The sequence below is a fragment of the Scedosporium apiospermum genome, assembly GCF_000732125.1.
Source record: "Scedosporium apiospermum strain IHEM 14462 chromosome Unknown SEQ_SAPIO_0044, whole genome shotgun sequence".
NCBI lineage: Eukaryota > Fungi > Ascomycota > Sordariomycetes > Microascales > Microascaceae > Scedosporium > Scedosporium apiospermum.
In genome coordinates this window covers 1,078,005-1,101,749 of record NW_015971745.1, presented here as the reverse complement: position 1 = coordinate 1,101,749, position 23,745 = coordinate 1,078,005, and the positions used below count along the sequence as shown (strand labels likewise).

The 23,745-nt window shown below is 51.1% G+C and overlaps 5 protein-coding genes and 1 pseudogene across 5 annotated transcripts; 3 read left to right on the top strand and 3 right to left on the bottom strand.

Annotated features, from left to right (window-relative positions):
- Nucleotides 1-912: 912 nt before the first annotated feature.
- SAPIO_CDS1141 (uncharacterized protein) lies at nucleotides 913-3,093 on the top strand (the record flags this gene model as incomplete). The annotated part of the gene is made up of 6 exons (XM_016784490.1): nucleotides 913-1,351; nucleotides 1,407-1,956; nucleotides 2,024-2,049; nucleotides 2,104-2,344; nucleotides 2,473-2,961; nucleotides 3,069-3,093. The coding sequence occupies 6 exons, from the start codon at nucleotides 913-915 to the stop codon at nucleotides 3,091-3,093; spliced, it is 1,770 nt and encodes a 589-aa protein (XP_016646045.1).
- Nucleotides 3,094-3,985: 892 nt separating this feature from the next.
- Nucleotides 3,986-6,682, bottom strand: SAPIO_CDS1140 (uncharacterized protein; the record flags this gene model as incomplete). Its single annotated transcript, XM_016784489.1, has 5 exons — nucleotides 3,986-4,076; nucleotides 4,152-4,428; nucleotides 4,485-4,688; nucleotides 4,766-5,354; nucleotides 5,423-6,682. 5 exons carry the CDS (start codon nucleotides 6,680-6,682, stop codon nucleotides 3,986-3,988), a joined length of 2,421 nt encoding a protein of 806 aa, XP_016646044.1.
- A 902-nt stretch (nucleotides 6,683-7,584) lies between these two features.
- SAPIO_CDS1139 lies at nucleotides 7,585-10,161 on the top strand (annotated as a pseudogene; the record flags this gene model as incomplete).
- A 230-nt stretch (nucleotides 10,162-10,391) lies between these two features.
- Nucleotides 10,392-11,989, bottom strand: SAPIO_CDS1138 (Monocarboxylate permease; the record flags this gene model as incomplete). The annotated part of the gene is made up of 4 exons (XM_016784488.1): nucleotides 10,392-10,559; nucleotides 10,624-11,062; nucleotides 11,125-11,382; nucleotides 11,505-11,989. 4 exons carry the CDS (start codon nucleotides 11,987-11,989, stop codon nucleotides 10,392-10,394), a joined length of 1,350 nt encoding a protein of 449 aa, XP_016646043.1.
- Nucleotides 11,990-18,053: 6,064 nt separating this feature from the next.
- SAPIO_CDS1137 (BZIP transcription factor) lies at nucleotides 18,054-19,878 on the top strand (the record flags this gene model as incomplete). The annotated part of the gene is made up of 2 exons (XM_016784487.1): nucleotides 18,054-18,948; nucleotides 19,028-19,878. The coding sequence occupies 2 exons, from the start codon at nucleotides 18,054-18,056 to the stop codon at nucleotides 19,876-19,878; spliced, it is 1,746 nt and encodes a 581-aa protein (XP_016646042.1).
- Nucleotides 19,879-21,680: 1,802 nt separating this feature from the next.
- On the bottom strand, nucleotides 21,681-23,718 carry SAPIO_CDS1136 (uncharacterized protein; the record flags this gene model as incomplete). Its single annotated transcript, XM_016784486.1, has 7 exons — nucleotides 21,681-22,473; nucleotides 22,560-22,885; nucleotides 22,971-23,132; nucleotides 23,205-23,240; nucleotides 23,325-23,344; nucleotides 23,418-23,502; nucleotides 23,614-23,718. The coding sequence occupies 7 exons, from the start codon at nucleotides 23,716-23,718 to the stop codon at nucleotides 21,681-21,683; spliced, it is 1,527 nt and encodes a 508-aa protein (XP_016646041.1).
- Between the last annotated feature and the right edge of the window lie 27 nt (nucleotides 23,719-23,745).

Below are 23,745 nucleotides of genomic sequence, written 5' to 3'. Positions count from 1 at the left end.
GTTTGGAGTGCTCCGATGAGGCGGGCTTGCCCTCCTCTCCTGAATGGCCCGCCGACACTCTCGGACTCGTATTATCTTACATTCTGGTTTACATGTGGGCCGGACACCGGTCATAAAATTGGGCATATCCGGGCGGCCAGGCTCCGGAGGCCCAACCCAGCCCATAAATCCCTCATTTGTCTTCTTCTCCTTTTCTTTGCTTCTGATATAGATTAACTCCCTTCACATCCTTTTGAACTGCTAGTCTTAGCAACAAGATCTCGATGATGACGGAAGCATTACAGCACCCAGAGTAATCCGCTTCGAGAGTCTATGATCTCCTTAGTGCCACATGGAAAGAGCCCACGAAACATTTCAAGATTTACTCCAGCGTGATCCCGATGTCTCCGATCTCGTTTGGACGATAAGAAACCGAGAAACTCTTTTCAGTCATCTGAGAAGCCTACCAGTCACTTTTCGCGGACGGAGCACTTATTCGATTCGTGTTGATGGAGCACTAGAATCACTCGGGGGCTTTGTTAGCTTGGTAAAGCAGGCGAGGGATATCGATAACGAATATCCCAGGTGGGAGTCTATGATTTGGGGCAGCTTCGCGCTCGTCTTGGCAGAGTTTTACCAGAGAACTGCTGGTCAAGAGCAAATACTTGGCATGCTGGAAGAGCTCACCGTTACTCCATCCCTCCCATGTTCGCCATTCCCTCCAGATTGGGATCATATACAGAGGATTGTATTTCATTTGTTTTCCGAAGTTTCCATTCAGTTACTCAAACTAGCTCTAGAGCTTCGAAAATACCAGCAAGGTAAGGCTAGGTCTCCCCGAGGCATGTATACTCATCACTCGCTATTAACCATGTTCTCACAGCCCCACAAAGAAGATACACCAGGTTTGCCGAGTTTGAGAAAGATAACACCATGGTTGCTCTACGAATCAAGAGCTGGGCTGACCGGTTCAAAATCGCAATGTCCTTCGGTGGGCAGCGGACGACGATACCAGCGTCGGACCCCGTCGCCTTACCTAGCGAGCGAATTCCCGTCAGCGTCAATAGATTCTTTCACGGACGGGAGAGCGACCTGGACTACCTCCATGACCAACTTCACTCAGGGCTTGAACGACCCACTACTGTCTGCATATCCGGATTACCTGGAATGGGAAAGACTCAACTTGCTGCCAGATATTGCAAGTACTTTGGCAGCGAGTACTTCGCCTGCATCTGGGTATCCTCAGACAATCATACAAAGATTGGAAACACGCTATCTGAATGTGCCATTAACCTCAAGCTGGAAGGGTCTTCCATCAAAGAGGAACCCCGGAAGAATGCTCAGCTCCTAGTCTCGTGGCTGCAGACAACCAGTATGGGCTGATGTCCGAAACTATGTAAGACGTTGTACTAACATCTTGATTTTAGCCAAGCCCTGGCTCGTGGTTTTCGACAATGTTGACAACCTTAAGCATTTGAAAGACTTCTGGCCATCCGGTGGGGGCGGACACATCATCATGACCAGTAGAACTCCATATCTCGCAGAATTCCGAGGCTCGATTCCTCTCGAGCTTTCTCCCCTAAGCTTGGACGAATCGAAAGAGTTGTTTTACAAGATCGTAGGGGAGGACAAGAAGAGCCAACACAGTCAAGAGATCGACAACCTATTAGCAGAATGGAGAGGTGTTCCGCTTGCGCTGTTCCACATTGGCAGTTTCATACGTCGAGGAAGAATGAGCCTCCCAAGATTCTTGAGGATCTACCGAAACTCCGCAGCTAACATTTATCAGGCCGAGAATACAACTGATGAATATCCCCATAGCATCGCCACAGCTTTCTCCATTGGAGAACTGGAAACCAACGCGAAGGATCTCCTGAGGCTGCTTTGTTATTTTGACCCCGACAGGATCCCCGATGATCTTCTACTATCTAGTTTTGAAGACGGCAAGACTCTATTCCAAATGGAGACCGAATACGAGTAAGTTTCCTGCCAAACAGCCATTTACGATCACTATCTAGACTAATCCGCCGCGTCTCGTATATAGCCTTCACATTGCCATTGAAGCTCTCTGTAACTGCGGGCTCATATCGCGGACTGACGAGAATGTAACTATTCACCGTCTAGTGCAGAATGTGGCAATTTTGGAGATGAGCAAGGAAAATCAGATTGCCACTTTCCACCAGGCTCTCTCCCTTCTAAACCAAAGCTTCCCTCGTGAAGGTGGCGGCAAGTCCATGTGGGAGCAGTGGCCGAAATGCAACGAGTATCTCCCACATGTCATTGTCATGAACCGGAGATGGCAGGATTTATTTGACGAGAGCCATAAAGATGCGGAGCTGGCAAGCCTCCTAAGCGCATGCACTTGGTAATAAGCCCCCGACCTGCCCCGACCCGACCCTGTCTCCCCTCCGCAGCCTCGCTCCCTTAGTTCGAAATCCACTCTTTTTCTGCCTGAGCTCGTTAGACACAAATACTTATAAGATCAAATCATAGGTATATGGTCGAGCGCGGCATGTTCAACGAGGCCGCCCCTCTCATAAGGACGGCTCAGGCCGTCTGCCCGACCTCCGAGGAGACTCAACTAACCCTTGCTACGGTATTGTTCAACTTGGCTGGTGTACATTTCGAATGTAACAGGATAGAGGAATCTCTAGATTTGTGCAAAACAGTGCTCGAGATACGGCACCGGATGCTCGATCCTTTGGATCCTCTTCTGGGAAATACTCTTTACTCTATTGGAATTGTCTACATGGAAAGTGGACTGCTCTCGGAATCGCTGAAATCCAATAAGCAAGCCGTGGCGATTCATGAGGCCTGCCAAACCAGTGGAAAGCACGATGGATCTCCGACAGCTCTCGCATACCTCGACTTGGGCCTCTGTTATTGGAAAATGGGTGAGCTAGACTTGGCGTCCACCTTCATTGAGAAGGGACTCGAGTTGTTTGACAAGACAAGCGGGAAATCATCCCAGAAATATGGACAGTAAGTGAAACCGGGTTTCCATTCTCGATCTCTATTTATCTTTCGGTCCATTGGGCTCTCAAAGTCCTTCGCCATTAACTCGAGTAAAAGAGGGCTATCCTATCTAGCTCTGGTAAGAGAGGCTCAGAGTAGGATTAAGGAAGCAAAGGAGGCCACCCAGGCCTCCCTAGAGATCTGTCAAACTATAACACCGAACGCGTTCAAAACCGGGTTTGGCTTGCATAAGATGGCGACTTTCATGCAGAAAGAGGGAAACCTGGAAAAAGCTCTGTATGTTGCCTAAAAATCTTGGCATAGAGATATGGCTTTACTAATGAAGTTGTATCTAGCGATTATATCCACAAGGCTCTAGCTATACTCGAGAAAAGCTTCGATCCAAACCCGAGAGTTGCGAGGTCCCTATTCAAAATGTCAGAGATACTCCAAGAGATGGGAAGAGAGGATGAAGCAATCGTGAAGAGAAGAGAGGCTGAGAGGCTACGGAGTACAGTTGAAACATTTTCTTACGACACTGACTTGACAAGCAAGGCATTCGATACACTCATTCCATCGTTCCTTTGTTGAAATATCTCGTGATTACGAAAGGCACATTTGTTTGTTATATTGGCACTTGGATACCGCCTAAATCTTTACGTTCTCCTCAGATTCTATTGGTGTCATCAAGTGGGAATTACGAGAATCGAATCTCCATAGTGAGATCTCAGATGGAGCTGGCAGAATCAGACTGTTTCTAAGATAAATGGGGAGCTCCAATAATATATATACTACCGTCTTAGGGCCCGATAGTTGAGCACATTTGACCAGTATTATCCATATTTCCACCAAGGCTACTCTTTCTATGCTCATTCGCATCTGGGTACGAAACACACTTCGGGGTTTATTAGGGAACTTATTTCGACATAGTTTTATTTTTATCTATTAATGAAGTAGAAAATAGAGAATTGCGGACCTTTCCTAGGCTCTTCTCTCCCATGCATGTGAAACCTCACATATCTGTATACGGTTATACCGCCCCAGCCTAACCCTAAGGCTGAGACTCTTCCCCAACGCTGCTAATGACTCGCCTATGCAACTCCTCTAGCTCGGCTAATATTCCGCGGATATCTTGATTCCGACTATTCGGAGGGTTAATCCGAATAACCGAAACTATATGCGATATGTCGAGGTCTCTATCCAAGGCGTGAGCTAACCCGAATCCTGTTCTGGCAATGTTGCGAATATCACGACCGTTTATTTCGATCTTGCCAAGGATTCTATAGGCCTCATCGCTCCAGAGGTTCTTGCTTCTATTCTGCTGGCACGCCTTCCTGATGTGCTGCCGCCAAATATTCATCCTAGCCTCCGGGCCCAGGGTGCCGTACTCTATCGAGACATGGATTCGGTTAGCAAAAGCTTCGTCGAAGTCGCCGAGACGGTTCGTCGTGAGGAACAGTATTCCTTGGTAATACTCCAGCAGTCGAAGAAAAACTGAAGTGCAGTTAGTCTCCAAATATGTGAGAAGGCCATTGGCGATAGTCACATACCAGCAACGATCGCATTCCTTTGCAGCTCCTTGGCGTTCCGCCTAGCCATGAGGACATCCGCCTCATCCAAAAGTACAACGGCACCCCATCGAAGTCCAAGCCGGAAAATCTTGGTGAGCTCCTCTTCCATTTCCTTCACCTCCGTACCTAGGTCGCCCGTCGACACGTGGTATAGCGGGCGCCTCGTGCTCTCGGCGACGCTCTCTGATTCAAGGCGAAATTGATTAACGTGCGGAATTTTGGACAGGGAAAACCGACGGGATGCCCCTGATACAACTTACCTGCCGTCAAAGTCTTTCCTAGCCCCGGTTCTCCATGTAAAAGGAAGATGAGTCCTCTCCCCTTTCCCTCGATGAAGTCGTTAAATTCCTCATCGCTCTCATCATCACCTGCGCCACGCTCGCCGCCATTATGATGGGGGCTCCGTGAAGTCTCTGACGAGAACCCCATTACAAGGTTGCGGACAAAGACCTTCTTATCGTCTGGCATTTGCAAATTGGCGTACGGATCCGACTTCCACTGGATATCCTTGAGGCCTGAGATGAGCACTGCGCCCCAGAGCTTATTCCGTAGTAGAAAGCATAGTGTCATGCAGCCGCAAACCATGTAGTCGTCATCGTGGAGCTCAATTTCGATGCAATCAGACGTTTGCGAGGAGGAGTTGCAGCTACTTGCCCCTAGCAATCGGGCTTGATCCTCGTCCAATCCGGGATTCTGGGAGGCTTGGGCTTCTCCTTCTGTATCTGATTCGTTCGTAACTTGTCCCAGGAAATGACGAACTGACGGCGACATAATAGAACTATCGCCGCTATCGCCGACTGGAGAAAGCTCGTTCTGGACTGTCTTATCAATCACGACACGCTGCATAGTCTAACTCGCGGCTCAAAAGCAGTGTGTTAGCACGAAAAGCTTGTTCAAGAGGACGGGAAACTACCCACCTCCCAACTCGTATCAAACCCATCATTCGACGTTCCAAATCCCGCGAGCATCTTTTCTCGGGCATTCGAAGTCACAACTACCGGGCCCTTGTAGTGCAACATGGTGAAGTCCGCCTTGCACAGTCGGACGTACTTCTGGCCCCGTTCTACCATTTGCGAGCGGATCCTTTCCTGATCGTTCTTTGTAAGGAATCTCATGGGAATAATGGAGAAGTTGTCTTTGTTGATTTCCACAATGTTCTCCGTTAGGCCGCGTAGGGCCCCTGAAACTCGGATCAGTCCAAAGCGGCGACCTGTGTGGTGGCCAACGGCCAGGTTGACTTGAATGACCGTCGTGTTCTGCCCGGCTGGGCGTGAGACGGCCACGTTCTCGACAATGCCGCATCCTTCACGGTAGTGCCTCGAGTTTTCGCCCAGCGGTCTCTTGTAGTACGCCATCTCGTGTGGCCTGAACAGAATCCAAGCCATGTCCTCCTTGACCTTGCCCTTTGAGACGGTCTCCTCATACTCTTGGACGGCCGACTTCAACACGGGCTCACTCTCAATGAAGTCTAGCAACTGCGCAATATCGTCTTTTGTAGCACGTGGAATGTCGGTCTTCTGGGCCTCCTGCAGGTCGTGACGTAAAAAGAACAGACAGCGAAAGGGAAACCGAATCAATATAGGGCTAGCATCGCAGTCCAGCTCCCGAAACGGCTTTGCTATCTTCTTGAAAACCTCTCGTAACCCCCGCGATTGGATTTCGAGACGATATTCCTTCAACCTGAGGTCGACTGACATGATCTTCCGGAGCAGCATCGCGTACTCGTTGAACTGACCATCGATCTCCTGCTGCTTCCTTATCCTTTTCTGGCGCTCGGGGCCAAATTTCTCGATAGGGACGACGCGTTCGTTATTTCGGAGGTCCGTAAACTGGACAATCTTCTTAACCGTGGATATCCACGTCTGCTGTTCTGCCGCGGTTCCGTCGTCGATGCTGCCTCCATGATCACCCAGACCTATCCCATCTCTTGTCTCAGCCATAGAGGAAGGGCTTGCAGCATCCCGACTTTCAACAGTGCCTTCTAGATGCGAATGCCCATTAGGAACACTCAAATACCCGCGAATGGGCTCTCCATTGCTGTCCGTCTGCTTTGGTTCCAGGGAAGAAACCACCTCGGTGACCTCAGCCGAACCAGGATCGGGAATAATATCCGAATCCCTGGTCAGCCTGCCAGCCATGATGGCATTGACTTGCTCAAATACTTCTAGGGACGTCATTTTTGCTGTTCTCGCAGCCCGTTTCAGAATCTTAAACAAGTTAAGCAACTGATATAAACTGGAGTAGCGCTGGTAGTATCAGCAAACGTGTAACAGAGAAGGTGAGAGGTGATAGTGATGTTAAGCATTTGCATAGATCATCACCTGCTAAGAGGGAGGGTGGCTCGTCAACCGCTGATAAAATATAGAGCTCAGAGAGCACGGGGAGCCACCTGGACGATGCGCGGCGAAAACCTCCTTCAACATGTCACATATCATCTCCGTGGCGGAAACTATTGCATTATGCCCGATAACGACACATGATCAATAAAATGGAAATTCCAAATAAACTAGACAAGGCTCTACTGAGGAACATCGTTTACTCCGTGACGCCCAAGTGCAGTGGTGCGATTGTTGGGCGCCACAGAAGTCGACAGGGCTGCCCGTTGGCCAGGGTTCGATATCCCGGCCAGTAACAAAAGATGAGTGACAGGACCTCACTCTCCTGTTTTCCGCGCCCAAGTAAACTCGAATCTGCATGCTGTGCCTGTCAAGGCGTATCAAGGGCAAAGAGACTGAGTCGGACGGTGGTCTGATATGGGCACGCGATGAGGGTTTTTCATTTTGTGGCTTCGCCGCCCGCCTCTGTCGTCGTTCAGCTCGTACGAATTAGGAAAACGATATTCAATATTTCTTCTCGATGAATCATGCAATCACCCCAGATCGGGCGGAGCAGCCCGTTCCCGCTGCAGGGCATATTGACTCTTCAAGCTGCGCATCATTGATGCCCCAGCTTCCTAGGGTCGCGGTGCATGCCCTTCATCATATACCCTTAACGCATCTCCATGTAGTTGAAATCGCAATCCTTCTTTTTTCCCGTCGCATTTGAAATTTTGACAAGCAATTCCAGCAAGTAATCAAACATGCCTCCCGAACTACCTCTCCGAGGCCGGCCCCAACGCCGGCCCCGGCGTACTTATCCCGGACTCGGAGCGACCAACTACGGTCGGCCTCGAGCCGCGAGCATGGCCAACACCGTGGAGGGATCTGGAGAGCCCTACGACCCCAAGGCAATATGTAAAACTAACCTAGACAACGTCATGGCCCTCATCCGTGCCCATGATTCTTACACTCCACCATCTGAGAAGGAGCCTCTACCTGGAACTCGGCCGAAGTTCGACACCATTTCGCGATATGGCTTGGCGATCGAGAAAGAGGATGCGCTATGGAAGATTGAAGCCGAACGTCTCCTGCGTGCCGTCTCTGACTTTGACACGCCCCTCCTCTTCGAGTCTCCACTGCCGCAATGGAGCATCAACAAGGCAGAGTTCGACAAGCTCTCGGAGCTCAGCAACCAAGCCCTGCATTGCCTCAACATCTGCATCCACGACAACCAACTATTGCTCTTCGAGTCGATGCGAGACCTCTTCGACGCGAAGTCTTATTCCGTCTCCAGGGGCATCCTCTCTAGAGCTTTCGACCCCGTTGACCTCCCCGGCAGGGGCGGCCGACCGGGAGGCAGGGAACATCCCGCGGATCTCTCCATCCACGGAAAGACGGCCCAGGTGTTTTGCGCCTTTGTCGATTATGCCACCGCCGCTGTTGCGCGGCTTGCCCTGCAGGGCATCCCCACCGAATTCTGGCACACGCGGGCTCTGACCGGGTTGGCCAAGACATCAGCGAAGATGAAGTTCCTGTTTAGCGATCTTGAGAAGTTCGCCCTACAGTCATTGGAAGACGGCCAGGACGTGCTCGCCATGGATGAGGTGATGGACGCACTCCGTTCGACCGGTTTCGATACCTCCCTCGACGTTATCGGCGGAGAGGAAAGGAAGACTGGTAGGGAGGATCTTGCAGACGCCGCCGACGTCCACAGACTCCTGAATCCCGAAAAGGGCAATTACAACGTCTACTTTTCCGAAATGGCCCTCATGGCCACCTGGACCGTCGACACACTACGAGCCATCTTTTTCTTTTTCCAGAGTAGCAGTCGTTCAGGCTATGCCATCGATGCTTTCGATATCTGCGGGCTGGTCTACAAGACTGGGCTCAAGGGACTGCCGACCCTCGTTTACCAGGACCGTGATGGCGAACTTGCGGGTTCAAGCTCGAGGGAAATGATTAGGCTTTCTCATACAGGGTTCCGTATGCTTTCTCAAGTAGCGAGGGAGCTTGAAAGGACGCACAGGCATGCCAGTACTACTCGTCCGGGTACTGGTGCAGATGGGGTCAGAACTTCCCACGCCCGAAATGATGGAAGCGGAGCTTTGCTCGTCCTTGAATTCGAAGAAGAACAGAAACAACAAGGCCCACCAGACTCTCGCCCGGGTTCTGATGACCATAGTTCTTCTACAGGATCCTTAAACGAGAAATCGAAGAATCCGATTTCCACTTACTCCGCAGTAATCGATCTGGAGACCATGGGAGACCTAGCCTCAGCGTTGGTCCCTCTGTTGTGCGCGCATCCGATGACGATCATTAACCTCGCGTGGGCCATGGAAGTGGTAACGGGCATCTCTTCCATTACTCACACCATCAATTTCAACGCCCTGCAGAGCCCCAAGTTCACTGCTTTTGCGTCTCTACGAACAAACGTATACGAGAGGGACGTAAAGCCGATTTTTGAAGACTCGGATGCCAGGCCTCTCTCCAGGTCACTCATTGCCCATAACCGCCTACGGACATATGACGGAAGGCAGGTGACGGGTACCAAGGTGTGGGAGGGACTCGGCCCCGCGGAGAGGAAGGACGCCGTGGAGGATTCTGAACAGAGAGTACAGGAGCTCGAAAAGCAGTTTGGGCAATGGGTCATTGAGGAGAAGGCTATCGTGGTTACGAAGAGACTCTATGTGTTATCTTGGCTACTAGTATGCGCAGTCTTTGTCATCGGCGGTATCATGGTCGGTGTCTTCCTTGGAACAAGGTTGAAAGGGGTCGACCCGTTCAACATTACCGTGTACGCTTGGGTTTTCGCGGGTTTCCTACTTCTAGTAGCCAAGAGCGCACAGGTAGCCGAGTGGCCGTGGAGAGACTTTCTGAAGGGAAACGTTCCGTGCCGAAGCGTGAGTGAGCTCCAGACGGTTACAGGAGTCGATGCCCAAGAGATCATCGAGTATCTCCTATCTACAGAGCTGTACACTATCCTCGTCACAAAGGGCCCATACAACCGGCCATTCGTCAGGAAAAACAACGACGGCGGAGACGGCTTTTCTATTGACATCAAAAGCAACCTGCGTACGCTCCTTGCTAGTGGGATCATAGTCGTCAAGGTTGCGGGGCGGCAAGGCCCAGCTCTTTTGTGTATGGATCTGAGGCGGGGAGCACCTGGGCGCTCTTCGATATCGCACTCGGATAAGATCGACAAGGATGATTTCATCCTTGGGTGTTTCGAATTTCCGGAAGCATTTGATGACGGGCAGGAGGTTCCTTTGATCCCGCTTGCCACCGGCTGGACGAAAATCTTGGGAATTTACCATCGCCCACAGAAGGTTTTCCGTTGATTACGGCTGACAGTATGGGTGATGTGGATGTTTAGGGAGTTCAGGAAGATATCATGGAGTTGTCGGTGAAATATCGAGTTTCATTTGTTCTATTCTAACCTATTTAATGAAGCCAGTAGTATTCTCTGTGCGTGTGCAACAGCCGATCTCCAAGAGCAAGATCAAAACTTTTTAATTCTACGTATGGTCTATGTAAGGTCGTGTTGATATCGGAGCATTCGCTCCAAATATCACAACCTAGCGAGAATTGACCTATCCTTACGCAGGCGCACGATAGCAACCAACACCGCAGAAAGCAGAGCAAGAGATCCAGCATAAAACATAGCCGGTCGGTACGCCTGTAGACCACTCTCCGTTCCCCCATGAGCCTTGAGGATGTAGCCGGCAATAGGGGCTCCCTAAAATCGATACGACGTCAGAATACCTCGAGGTAATCAGTCTCCCATAGTTGAGAAGACTCACCATCAGATATCCTCCGGCCCACCCCGTAACAATCATACTCATCGCCACGGCGACTCTCGCACTCCCAAATACATTGCCCACAACCGTCGGCATCGTCGAGAAGAACCCTCCATTGGAAACACCGTTCACGACGACAAACAGCGCCAGAGGTCCCAACGTGGTGGATCCTGGCCAGATAGCTAACATACTCACAGCTGTCAACGCTAAAGAGAGGAATAGCGTGTTGAGCGCACCGAACCGGTCGCAGAGGAGGCCACAGCAGATACGACCCATGGCAGAAGCAAGGTTGAAACCGGCGACTAGACCGGCGCCCACGCTTGATGAGAATCCAAGGGATTTTGTGTAGAGAGGAAGGAAGAAGGGTGGCACGAAGAGGGGGAATGTCCCGATCGCGCTGGCGAGGAAGATGATGACGAAAGTAAAGGATTTGAAGAGACGCCTTTTACGGTTAGGGTTAGCCTGGTCCGGACGGGAGGGGTTCACGGCAGAGAGGTCGCCCACCATTCTATAAAACCAGGTGTTCTCATGGCGCGGTTTCTCTCCCTGATTAACCAGGCTGCGGGTATCCCCGTGGCAAGGGTCGTAAATCCAAGGATACGATATGCCCACGCCGTGCCGAGCTTCTGGATGAGAGCATCTAGGCTCACGCTGATGGCAGCTCCCCCGAAACCGCCGCCGGCGAAGACGAGGCCATTTGCTAGTCCACGCTTCGCTCTGAAGTATTGTGCAGGGATGACTGATATAACCATGAAGCACATACTGAACGCGAGATATATCCAGGTCAGCTTGGCGTCACTCGTCTTGCATGTCTTCTTCTCACCATGGCCGTTTAACTCCTAGGCCCGTCCATGCTCAAGCTCTCTGAGGCAGCTAGTACTCACCTAACTCCAAGTCCCATCAAGACACCAGAGGTGAAAAACAAGGCACCCAAGTTCTTCACAGCAAACCCGCTCAAGATCTCACTCATGCCCATCAGAGTAACCCCACATAAGCAAGTAGTCCTCACACCCAGGCTCCTAATCAACCTCGAATTCACAATCGCCAAAGCCGATATCAGCGCCGCATCCAGCCCGCCAATGAACGACAACACGGCAGGAGACGAGAGGCCCTGAGCGACGAGCGCTTCCTGGAGCACCCCCCAACTATAGGTCGTACCAATGGCCCACCACACCACGACGGCGCAAGCCCCGACAATAACCCAGCCGTATTCGCCATCGGGAACAGTCATGTCCGCGGCCTGAGAAGCGGCAAGGACGGGGTCATCGTGACGCTTGGCAGCATGGTGCGGGGTGTGGCTCGTGTGGATGTGGGTTAAGTTCTGGCTCGTGAGCTCGATCGCCGTCGTTGTCGTCGTTGTCGTGGCCATGGTTTCTGGATATTGACGCCTGCGAAGATGGGAAATCGCAATCGGCGGAAGGACAAATTTGGAGCTTGAATCGAGTATTTGAATCACATTGTCAGCATGGAATTTTTATTTTTTATTCGTTCGGCTACTGATGGCTTTTGCCGCCCTTTCTGCTGGGTCCTGGTCTTCTGCGCCCTTCCTGCGACCGAATGCTTGGGGTCGTCGGTCCGGTCCATGAATCTCTTCGCCGATGTGATGCTACTTTACCAGCTTAAGCTTAGCCCCTCTTGTGTTTAGTTCGGTTCAGTTCCCAATGCCGATGCCGCTGTCTTCAACCTCACCGCTGGATTGATATTATCGATCAAGAAAATCTCTATGCATGGTATGTATGTTCTGCTTCGCGAACCAGATGAGGATCCAGAAAGCGGCGTGCGAAAAATATGATGCCTGATGTGGATCTCGACGTCGGGTGGGCTCTCGCGAAACTCACCGCAATGTCATTCCAGGCTCATCGAATGTGATACTGAGAGTAGAAACCTGCAGAAATGGCAGGTTTTCGGAATAGATACAGTTGAGGGGGCCAGTTTCAATATCAAAGTTCGTAGAGGAACTGGAACAGTACAAGTTGGGCCTGTACGAGATGTACATGAAGAGAGGCAGGTCATCAAAGAACCAAATTAAAGATTGCACCCCTCACAATGGCATATTTTCATATCATCTCACCTCTATCTTTCACTCCAATGTATATTGTTTTGATCTCCGTTAATTGCGCCGCGGAACAAGAAGCGTTGCGGCGATGGGGAGTCAGGCGATACTGAAGAGCCCTTCATTGACAGTGAGCATCGCCGCATGGCGGGTCAACAGGTGAAATCTTGACACCCATTTGAGTTTATGAACGTGTAGGGCAGTGGAGCTGGCTACTTTTAGAGGTCTCTCCGAAGCAGAGCCCTGATTCTAAGCGAAGCTTCCTCTTGCATACGCCTGGTAACATGGGCAAGACCCGGAAGACAAGGAGGAACATGTTGCGGAATGTCTAGGGCGACTCACATTGGGCACTCATGGTAGGAAAGGCCGTCGAAGCCGGATTCGGCTCCCTAGTAGGAGATACTCGGTCTGTACTCGGAATTCTTTCAGAGGCGAACACGTCAATCTGGTTGAAGCAGCTCCACGGGCTGATAGGGTTGCAAGAGAATGCCAAAGTACAGGATTGGAAAGCCAAGGTTATGTCCACTGGAGTCTGGAATGCACGCCGGGGACGTCATCGAAGAATGGCGCAGCATATGGGAGGAACGACTTGAATCGTCGAATCTTTACAGAATTCGCTGACGCAACACTCAGCTGGCCCGGCGGGGATCAGCTTCGAGTTCAGCCTCCAGCCTCCAGCCCATTCCAGCCCCCTTCCGTCGTGCATACTCTACTCCGTCATTTTCTATGCCCTTTCTCACGTCGGCAGGACAGGCAAGCAAAGCCCCGAAATCGATTTGCTTATGAGCCGTCGGCTTGGACCGCAGAAGATCTATAGAGCGGATATCAAAGTTGGGCTTGCTCCAAATGGTTATGCTGGTGCCAACTATGATTTTTAAGGACCAGCAAGTGATGATCCTTACAATTGTAGGTAGCTGCTTCACATAGATGACGCGACGATAGCAACTGGGCGGAATATAGAATCTGATTGGCAATACCGTAGAAGAGAGATGCGGAGTAGCTCTTATACCTCAACGGAGCTTGCGTCCGCATCCATTAAAATGGAGGCCACTTCCTCATGAGGGGGGGCTAGAACCGGGAGTTGGTCGCCACTTTGGTGTGACGGTTAAGAGAAACCAATTTACATTGGAGGCAAAGTTCGGATGAAATGTAGATATAATAATGCCAGCATGGTAGCCGCGCAAAGCGGAGATAGATTGGTGTTTGGCACATCGGAGAGACGGACGGAGGCTGGCTTTCCGGGAAATTTTGATGGGTTGAAGCCTCAATCTTTAACGAGAGGCTTCATACGTCTTTCCTGACTCTCGGAGAACTTCCCCTCTTCCCCTCAATCAAGGAAACTATGAGCTAGAGCTGGACTGTCCCGGCGAGAGAAGCTGGGGCCTATATAGAGACTGTAAGAACAAATAAAGGTTCGAGGATGAAGAGAGTGAGAGTCCGATCTTGTCAAGCGATTTGGCTTGAGATGTTCATACTCATCTTGATACCAATTTTCCCGGCCCTGACAAGGGAGCAAACCTGACCCTGACCTCCGGCTCGAGACTCGGCCAAACCTCATTTCTCCTTTTCGCTTTTTGCCCCCTTGTTGATTGCCATTTTAACATCCATTGTCAGGCCCGATTCGCCTTCTCCACAAGACGCAGCAACAATCGTAATGTGCCATGGCGGCGTCTTTTGCTTCATGCTTCGTAGGCTGGGGTATGATGGACAAGTACACCGGCCTAGCAATACGAAGCACCTTCGGTGATCATTTTCCAAGCTACATATATGGCAACTTCATGAAGCCAATTTATCATGACACTGTTAATAGTTAGTGGCTCCCGAGACTAAATGAGCAACGCTGCGCACCCTTCCACCCAGCGCCTCGGGTGAGGCTCAGCAGAACAACCCAAGCCAAGCCGAGGTACAATGTATCTCGGCACTGTCGGACCCCCGTCAATAGTGATAAACTGGATTATTAAGCTGGAATAAGTTTCCTCGCATCTCAACCGAGGGTAGCGTGCCAGAGTGGTTAATGGGTAGGACTTGAAGAATCGACATCCTATGGGTACGAACCGCCGCTATCGAAATTTACAATTTTTTTGTCACCCAAGAACACCATTTTTGATAATACTGAGACGGTTCTGTCGAGGCTCGACCTGAACAACATCAATACACGAAAAAGAGGCAGAAAGCCGCTGCAAAGGCCCGGTAGGAACAAAGGCTGGCAGACTTAGATCAATGGGAAACAATGGCCTGGAGATACAATGGGAGTTTCCAATAGGATGGAAAAGATATATAGGATTTTGGAATCGGCTTAAGACTGCAATACTCTGAGAAAGGTGGAGAAGAGAATTTCCAGTTCCCTCGTCATCGAGAATCAGAACTGCCTTTCGATTCTCACGAGTCCAGGAAAACAAATCAAGGTGCTTTTTGTCACGTGGAATACTGCCATTGTTCTTGATTCAACCTGTCTCAAGTGGATCCTCTAACGATCATGGATCTGCTCGTATCAACTCAGCTCTGTGGGTCGGGTCCTATTGGATTCGAATGGCTGTGCTACGGGATTGTCGTGTCGTGGGCTGTGTCAAGATGGGATTGACGGGATTGATGGGATGGGCATCCCAACTGGGCATCTGCTGGGGGGAGGCAAAAAGGAGTTCAATGTCTTCCAGAAGCCCGCCGGAATGATGGACGGATCCGGTGGGGAGATTATGCACTAAAACCCACCGTTTCACGCTGGAGAATCAGTGGCTGTGCAAAGGTCAGGCAGAAGAAGGAAAATGAGCACCGAACATTGGAGCGACGTGATCGCCGGACCAGATTATTAACGACTTGGTGATCTGCGAAGTACCGGAACCTAAGTTTCCGAAATGTTTATTGGGAATTTCATAGATATAGACTTGTATCTAGGTACTGAGTACTTGCATAGATACTGAACTCCGACTTCGTCATCACGGTGACTCGATGGAAAGTTCGGTACTTATCACTTCGTCGTCCCCCACCTCGACGAAGATGTCCATCTTCGAGCCCGAGTCAAAACTATGAATAGACACAATTGAGGGGTCCCCCTAGGCCATTTTGTGGATGGCGTTGAACACCCAGGTCCATGAGCAAATAATGCGATCATAATAATGGAAGTTGAGCGCATGAAACACGCCGCTTGCCCGAGTGGGTGCTGTCAAAAGATAGCCTGACGTATCGAAAGAAACAAATGCGAACCCAAACTTTCGAGAGAGTCGAAAACAAATCGAATGATTGAATTCTGTGGACGGCCTTGAAAGCTGATTGGGTGGTTTAGGGAATATGCCCTTGGAAGGGTTGGCTCCTGGCGGCCTCTCCGGATGTGAAATGATGCAGAGTTGGGGGCGGACGGCGGGCTTGAGAAGGAGTCCGCCGCGAGAGAATCCCAACCCAGCGGCTATAATCATTCACCCGATCTACAAAAATGCGCTCTAAACCCCGACTGGTTGACCCTGAAGCTTGGTGCGTTACAGGACCGCAGCGCCGCAGTATTAGGTCTTATATCCGAATTTCCCAACGGTATCAATTTGATGCTTCAGGGGACGGAGTTTATAGACGGGATTTCAGTCTCTCCTGTTCAAGGTGAGTCCACGCAGATTCTTTGGACGGTATCACGGAGCCACAAATTTTGTTTTCCAATCGCCTGAGATAACTTCGTGTGTGGCTTCTTCTTGTGCCGCCAGGAAGATGCACCCGAGAGTCAAAAGGGAGTCCAAAGGGAGTCCACAGCTTTTAGCAACAGCCATGGCAGGAAACGGCCGGGCCTGGATAACCCCAGAGCCAGCCATCCTAATAATCTAATAATCTTAATCGTACTTCGTACTTGTCGTCCTGTTCATGATCTTGACACGCAGTCCAGATCTGCCAGAACCACGGGAGGCGCAAGTCGGAGATGTTGTGTATTAATATGCAGTGATGCACCCACCTCCTCCATTGATTCCATCATCCCGTCGCGGGCACGCAGTAATACTTGTACAAGGAGAATACTCGTTTGGTCACGCAGTTGCATCAAAACAAAGAAGGAGTCGTCAGCAATGGCTTCGGTGGACACCCCATCTCCCCGTTTGGCATCGTAATCCACTCACAAAACTCTGAAATCGTTGGATATGAGTACTCGTCCTACGAATTTGTTGTAATACGATACATATACGAGTTACGAGGTTCGAGCTAGCTGGCGGAGCATACGGACGGAAACGGCAATTGGTATTACTATTTAGTCGCAGCACCCGACTCTGAGCCATCGGCGTCGTCAGCACCATCCATGGGCGCTAGGAGTCGGACACTACACAAACAGAAATCCAGATAGAGATGGAGCCAGGAGGCTTTTCCGAGTCCGATCACTCAATGGGCTGTGGTGTATTACTTCGAACAGTGTTACCGTGAAGCGGTCTCGTCCACTGAAATCGACAAGAATCACTAGAACTTTTCCGTTGTTCTTTCGGCTCTTTGAATCTTTGGCAAAAAGCTCACAGGCGGCTGCTGAGTCGGACAATTTTGTTTCTTCTGTTTTCCCATGGAAATCATCGAATTTCTCTCTCTTTCAGCAATTCTTCAGCCCATCCAAATTGCAGACTCCGGGATCAAATGGATCGAGTTGAATGACTTCATTTGCCCATAGTGCGTATGTACTCGTAGGGCACTCATTGCGTGCAAGGTACTTCCACTGTAGATGAGGCGGATGAGTGAGAGACTTTGGGGTACACTCTGTTGCTCTTGCTCCCCTGGCAATACGCTTTGCGAAGAAAGGCTTACGCGTCCCTTCCCCTCCTTGAAGGGCCTGATCCCTGTTATCCACTCTACCCACTCCCTAGCCATATCGACACCCCTCTTTCGCGCCCTCTCATTCGCCCAATTCCCGATTCGACGCCCTTGATTCCATGTGCTTCCCCCATGTCGGCTCTCCGACACCTTCCCAGATGGAAACACCCCCTTCTCCACCAGGGTACCGCCCACTTGCGGTGTCTTGGGCTACGAAGTAGTGTACTGTCCTGCTGTACCGATCCACCGCAGTGCTCTGCCCCTTCCTTCCCCAGGCATCCGCATTTGCTCCGTCCGTTATTTCCAAGACGATTTCCCTCTCGTTTCCAGGCATCAACTTTCTTTCCCAAACCCCCTTCCTGAGTGAATCTCTTTTCATCTGTTTCTTATTTTTCGCTATCGTCGTCAGCCATCTGTCACTGAATCCCCTCGAGACGCGAATACCATTCATCATCCTAGCAATTGCACAAATACGTTGGACCTGGACGACGATTCCTCTTGACTACGAATTTGCCACAAGTGTCCTCGAAGAGTCCGAAAGGCTCACACGTCACCACAAACAATAACAAACCGGTCTCTTTGACCAAAACGAATTGGGTTTTCACCCCTAGAATCGAAAATGTCGGCATCTAGCCAACCCGACGGCCTCGACAGCCTTTTCGACTTCGCCGAGTACGAGAATGTCTCGACTTACCAGTCTCCCTCTCTATCTCCCGCTGCTTCCAACAAGAATCCCGCTTTCGTGAGGCCGATGCCTCAAGTTCAGACTCCCAACATCTCCTCGACACCTCAACCCCTCACGAGGCCGAGCCATCAATATGAGCTGTACAAGCAACAGACGGGGATCGTGCCCGGAGCCTTGGCGAGCACCCTCGCTATCAACCAAAGCAGCCAGGTCGGAGGATATACCGGCATGAACCTAGACTACATGGGCCTGAGCCCAAATGAGGATCTCTTCGATTTCAACACCGCTCCCTCGCAGGGTTCTCTCGGTGCCTCTGATATGGATATGGAGTTCGATCCCTCGACTACGGACCAGCTCTTTTACGACACTGTCAACCCTAATGCTCTTGCTGAGCAAACATCCCCCAGCCTCTCCTCCACCTCGATGATGACTGCCAACAGCAGTGTCGGCCGTCTTTGGCCCGGCATGCATTCCCAGGCTGCTCTCGCCAAGGCCCAAGCTCAACGTCAGCAGCAACAACAACACCAGGTCCAGAGGCAGAACCCTGCCCAAGCCAAGCCTAGGTCGAAGAGTGGCCAGCCCACCGATCCTATCGTGGAGCAGAAGATCACTCAACTCCTGAACTCTATGCGAGCGAAGCCCTCGTCCACCGATTCTCCCCAGCAGCAAATGCCGCTCCTTAACATTCCCAAGCCTAAGAAGGACGAGGAGGAGATGGATGAGGATGAGAGACTCTTGGCCAGTGAGGAGGGCAAGAAGTTGAGTAGCAAGGAGCGTAGGCAGCTTAGGAATAAGGTGTCCGCCCGTGCCTTTAGGTCACGGAGAAAGGGTTAGTATTCCCCCCCCCTTTTTTGCAGTTTTTTCAACCAAGTTCTTTCGTAAAGCAACAGTGCTAACTAAAATTGTAGAGTACATCTCCCAGCTTGAGAGCGAGATTGCCAATAAGGTTACCGAGAACGGTGATCTTCGTGCCCAGAACCGTGCCCTCATGGAGGAGAACAAGCGTCTCAGCGACCTCACTCACATGCTCCTCTCGTCGCCCTCGTTCTCCGACTTTCTTGACCAACTAAGCACCAACCCCGCCTCTCTTCCCCAAGCCACCCCCCAGCTCCAGCCCCAGCAGCCTGCCCAGCAACAGCCGCAACAACAGCAGCAGCAAGAGCGCCGCCAGATTCCCAAGGATGTCAACCCGTATGCTCAGCTCCAGCAGCAGCAGCGAATTGGATTGACCATGATTCCCGAACAGCCCATGGACCTATCCATGCTCAGCCTTGAGAGCGATGCCACCTTCAACTTCCAGCCTCAAGTCTTTGCCCTTCTTGAGACCCCTGAGATGCCCGCCTCAATCGATGCCAGTATCCTTTCCGGCAAGAAATCCAATTTTGTCGGGGAACAGTTCGATTCTGAGGAGGACAAGGTGCAGGCTCCTGTCATTGAGCGCCCTGTGCTAGAGAAGCCTCTTGCCCCTGCCGCCCCTGAGACCCTCCCCTTGGACCCTGAGTTCGAGTCCAATCCTGATTTTGCTCTCTACCACTCGACCCCTGCCACAGAAACATCCACCGGGACTGAAACTGAAGAGTCTTGGAGGGTAGATATCTTCGGTGGCATCGAGCCTGAGAAGGTGCTCGCTCGCTACGAGTTGGTAGATGCGTCTGAGGAGGAGCAAAACGCCATCGTCGCCATGGCCCGTGTGCAACGGATATCTGACATGTTAGAGTCGACCTGGGAGAGGATAACCCAACTCACGGAGGACTTTTAAATCAAAACCCGTGTGAGCCGGCAAATACTTCTGCTGTTAACCAACACATCACTCCTACTTCTCATGTGCATACTTTTTCACTACATCCGATTTTAACTCATCAGAGCATGGCTTCATTGGGGCGTTTTATGGGCAAAAGAGTCCTCGGGTACACACTCTACTTTTCGGTTTCCTTATCTCAACACCTTGTTTTGGCTACAATTGGGATCATCCTGTGGGCGGCGCAACCATGCTTTTCTTTTTAGGTCTATTGTTGGCTAAGGTTTTGCAAAACAACCCTCTCCTTCACCAACCTGCCTCTTCACCACTCGGTTCCTCTTTATTGCAGAAACCCACTCATTCCCTGCCAACCAAACCACTCTTCAACCTGAACAGGAACACAAAAAACAAACCGAAACTCACCAACATCCTTTTTCTTTGTATGATTGATGAATGAAATTTAAAGCGATTGTCGAAAGTTGTGGACGGGCGAGGTCGATGACGATGAAAGTTAGGAACAACTCCCGAGATCTTTTGATATTTTCTTATTTTTAAACATATACTCTCCGATTTTGGATTTGGTAATGGTTCGTATAGATAGGATTGTTTTATATATCGACGAATACAACAATTGAATACGATCTTGTTCCTCATGCACCACCGACTGGTGACGATGTTGAGTGATATATGAGCAAAGATTGCCAGTATTCCTCTTGGTGTGACTGGCTTCGTATCTAAAGCTATTCCGTGATAGAACTTGGTCTCTCTCCAATGTGATCCTCCATTGCTTGACAATGCATATATCCTCCAACATGTACACATCCATCCGTTGATCGACTCGACCATTTCGAAGGGGGAAAAAAAAAAACAAGACCAATCTTAACACGTCCATACATTCCAGCATTTCCAATCTCGAAATCCCCACCAACTCCAAGACGCGTCAGTGCCTCGCGGAACGCCCTGCGTTTCAGTGTTCCTCATGCTGCTTCTTAAAATAGAGAGTGTCGCATCATTCCACAAACGGCTATCCTACCCTTTTCCCCGGTCCCTGCATCCACCTACATCCACGGGCGTCAAGAGGACCCAGCCAGTTCCAGCAGGGTCTATTCTTGGCTCCAAAACCGACCGCGAGACAGCCCTAGAAACGGTCTCGTCCTCGCCCCCTTTCGCCCAGGTTTTAGAACGAGGCGCGCGCCCTCCGCTGGAGACAGCATTTCAATAGAACCTGATGCGAAAGGAACGCATTGTCGTAAGTAATGCCGGGGATGCTACTCAGTCACGGCACCTCCTCTCTACAGACAGCACTCGATGGGGCGGGGGGGGGGGGGGGGGGGGGGGGGGGGGGGGGCTACTTACTCCCCACATCTCTGAATCACGGAACCTTGTCCCAACTCCTACAACTTCATAGCAGGGAGGGATATCGGGAAAATGCTGGAGAAGCAGGGAAAAGGAGGAAAATAATGATAGATGACCTGCTTAAGACTAACCCTCTAGACCGCCAACACAAGTAAAATCCAATAAGATAAAAAAAAGAAAAAGGGCCAAAAAAAAGAAAAGCTACCCGATTCCTCCACACTTCCAGGATACGCTTATTCCCATTCGTATGCATCCCCGCCATCTTCCTAACAAACCAGAAAAATCCCAAAGAAAAAAGACAGCGCTTCGGGGAAGGATGGACCACCCTCGAAAAATCAACGGTCCGCCAATTTTCACTCATCTGGCCAGATGTCATCCCAGTATCCCTTCCGAGGATAGTTCATATCGAAATCCGGGAAGGGTTCCGTCACGATAGACGCAGACCGCATAGTCGACCGGCGGCTCTCCTACGCATCGATCAGGTTCTCCGTCTGCTGCGCGGGTTGTCGGGTCCTATCCTCCTGGTCGTCGCCGTCCGTCGGTTTCCTGGCGAAGAACTCGTTCAGGATCTTAGCGGGGATTCGGTTCAGTTCGTCCTGGTTGAACGTCCGGAGCATCTCCCAGCCCTTGTCGAGCGACTCGTAGATGGTTCGCGCCTCATACGCACCCTGGCCGATGAACTCTTGCTCAAACTTCTTGAGGAACTCCAGCGCGCGGTCGTCCTCTTCCGTCATGGCCTCCTCACCGACGACGGCCTTCATGGCGGCCACGTCCTGGGCGATGGCGTACTTGGCGTAGAGCTGGTTGGAGACGTCACCATGGTCCTTGCGGGTCATACCCTCACCGATGGCGGACTTCATGAGACGAGATAGCGACGGCAGCACGTTTATGGGAGGATAGATACCACGGTTGTGGAGTTGACGGTCGATGAAGATCTGGCCCTCGGTAATGTAACCCGTCAGATCGGGAATGGGATGGGTAATGTCGTCGTTGGGCATGGTGAGAATGGGGATTTGGGTGATGGAGCCTTGTCGACCCTGCACACGACCGGCTCGTTCGTAGATGGTGGACAAATCCGTGTACATGTAACCGGGATAACCACGACGACCGGGCACTTCTTCTCGGGCGGCGGAAACCTCTCGGAGGGCATCGCAGTAAGACGAGATATCGGTAAGGATAACTAGGACGTGCTTCTCGAGCTGGTAGGCATAGTATTCGGCGGTGGTAAGGGCCAGGCGAGGGGTAATGATACGCTCGATGCTGTTGCCCAACGTTAGCTTGCCATGGCGCATCAACTGGGGGAGGGAAGCCCGCAGTCAAAATTCAAGATGGGAGTAAGTCCTTACGTCGGATCATTGGCCAGGTTCATAAACAGCGTAACACGGTCCATACTGCCGTTCTCCTCAAAGTCTCTCGTAAAGAACCTGGCGGTATCGAGCGTAACACCCATAGCACCGAAAACAATGGAAAAGTTATCCTCGTGACCGTCGTGCACACCCTTGTTCGTGATGCCCTGTTTCTTAACCAAGCTGGCCTGACGGCAAATCTGGGCGGCGATTTCGTTGTGGGGCAGACCGGAGGCAGAGAAGATGGGAATCTTCTGTCCTCGGGCGATGGAGTTCATGGTATCGATAGTAGAGATGCCGGTGGCAATCATCTCTTCGGGGTACTCCTGCAGGATTTGAATTCAATTCGTCAGTAGATGTAATAGAGTGTGGCAGCATCAAGAACTGAATGTGGGAGATAGAGATACGCACTCGACACTGCGGGTTAATGGCGCTTCCGTTGATATCGAGGTACTCTTCGGCAAGCACCTTGGGGCCCTTGTCGATGGGAAGACCGGAACCGTTGAAGACGCGACCCAACATATCTTCCGAGACGCCGAGCTTCATGCTGTGACCGACAAACTCGACCCTCGTCTATGCCGCAAGTTCGAGGTTAGTTATGGTGCAAGGATTTCGGCCCCTGGGCTGAGAATATACTTAACGAACCTTCTTGACGTCGACACCATGGGTATTCTCAAAGACCTGCAGAGATATTATTTAGTCAACCGGGACATGGACGGAGGGCAAGCGAGCTCTCGACGAGAGGAGTCGGGAGTCGAATAGTACCTGGACGACGGCCCTGTCACCTACACCGGAAAGTGTTAGCATCATGGCAATATCGAGGAGAGGGGTTCTAGCTAATCACCACTGGTTACTCACCTCGAGTTTCCAAAACCTGGCCATGTTTCTCGGAGCCATCGGGAAGCGTAAGGGCGACAATCTCGTTGTACTGAGGGAACTTGACCTATAACAACAGAGGGTTTCCAGAGGTGAGTACCTATTCAGCACATGAAGCTGCTACACAGGCAGAACCAGCGAGCCACAGGCGATAGCTCAACTAGGAAGGAAAACGAACATTGTCAAGGATGACCAGGGGTCCTACAACACTGTTGACTGTGTTGTAGTTGATCCTAGGTACGACGGAGTAGGTCCTCTTCGGAGGCGCTCGGGAGTCTCCCATGGCGGATTTGGAGGGGGGGAGATGAGC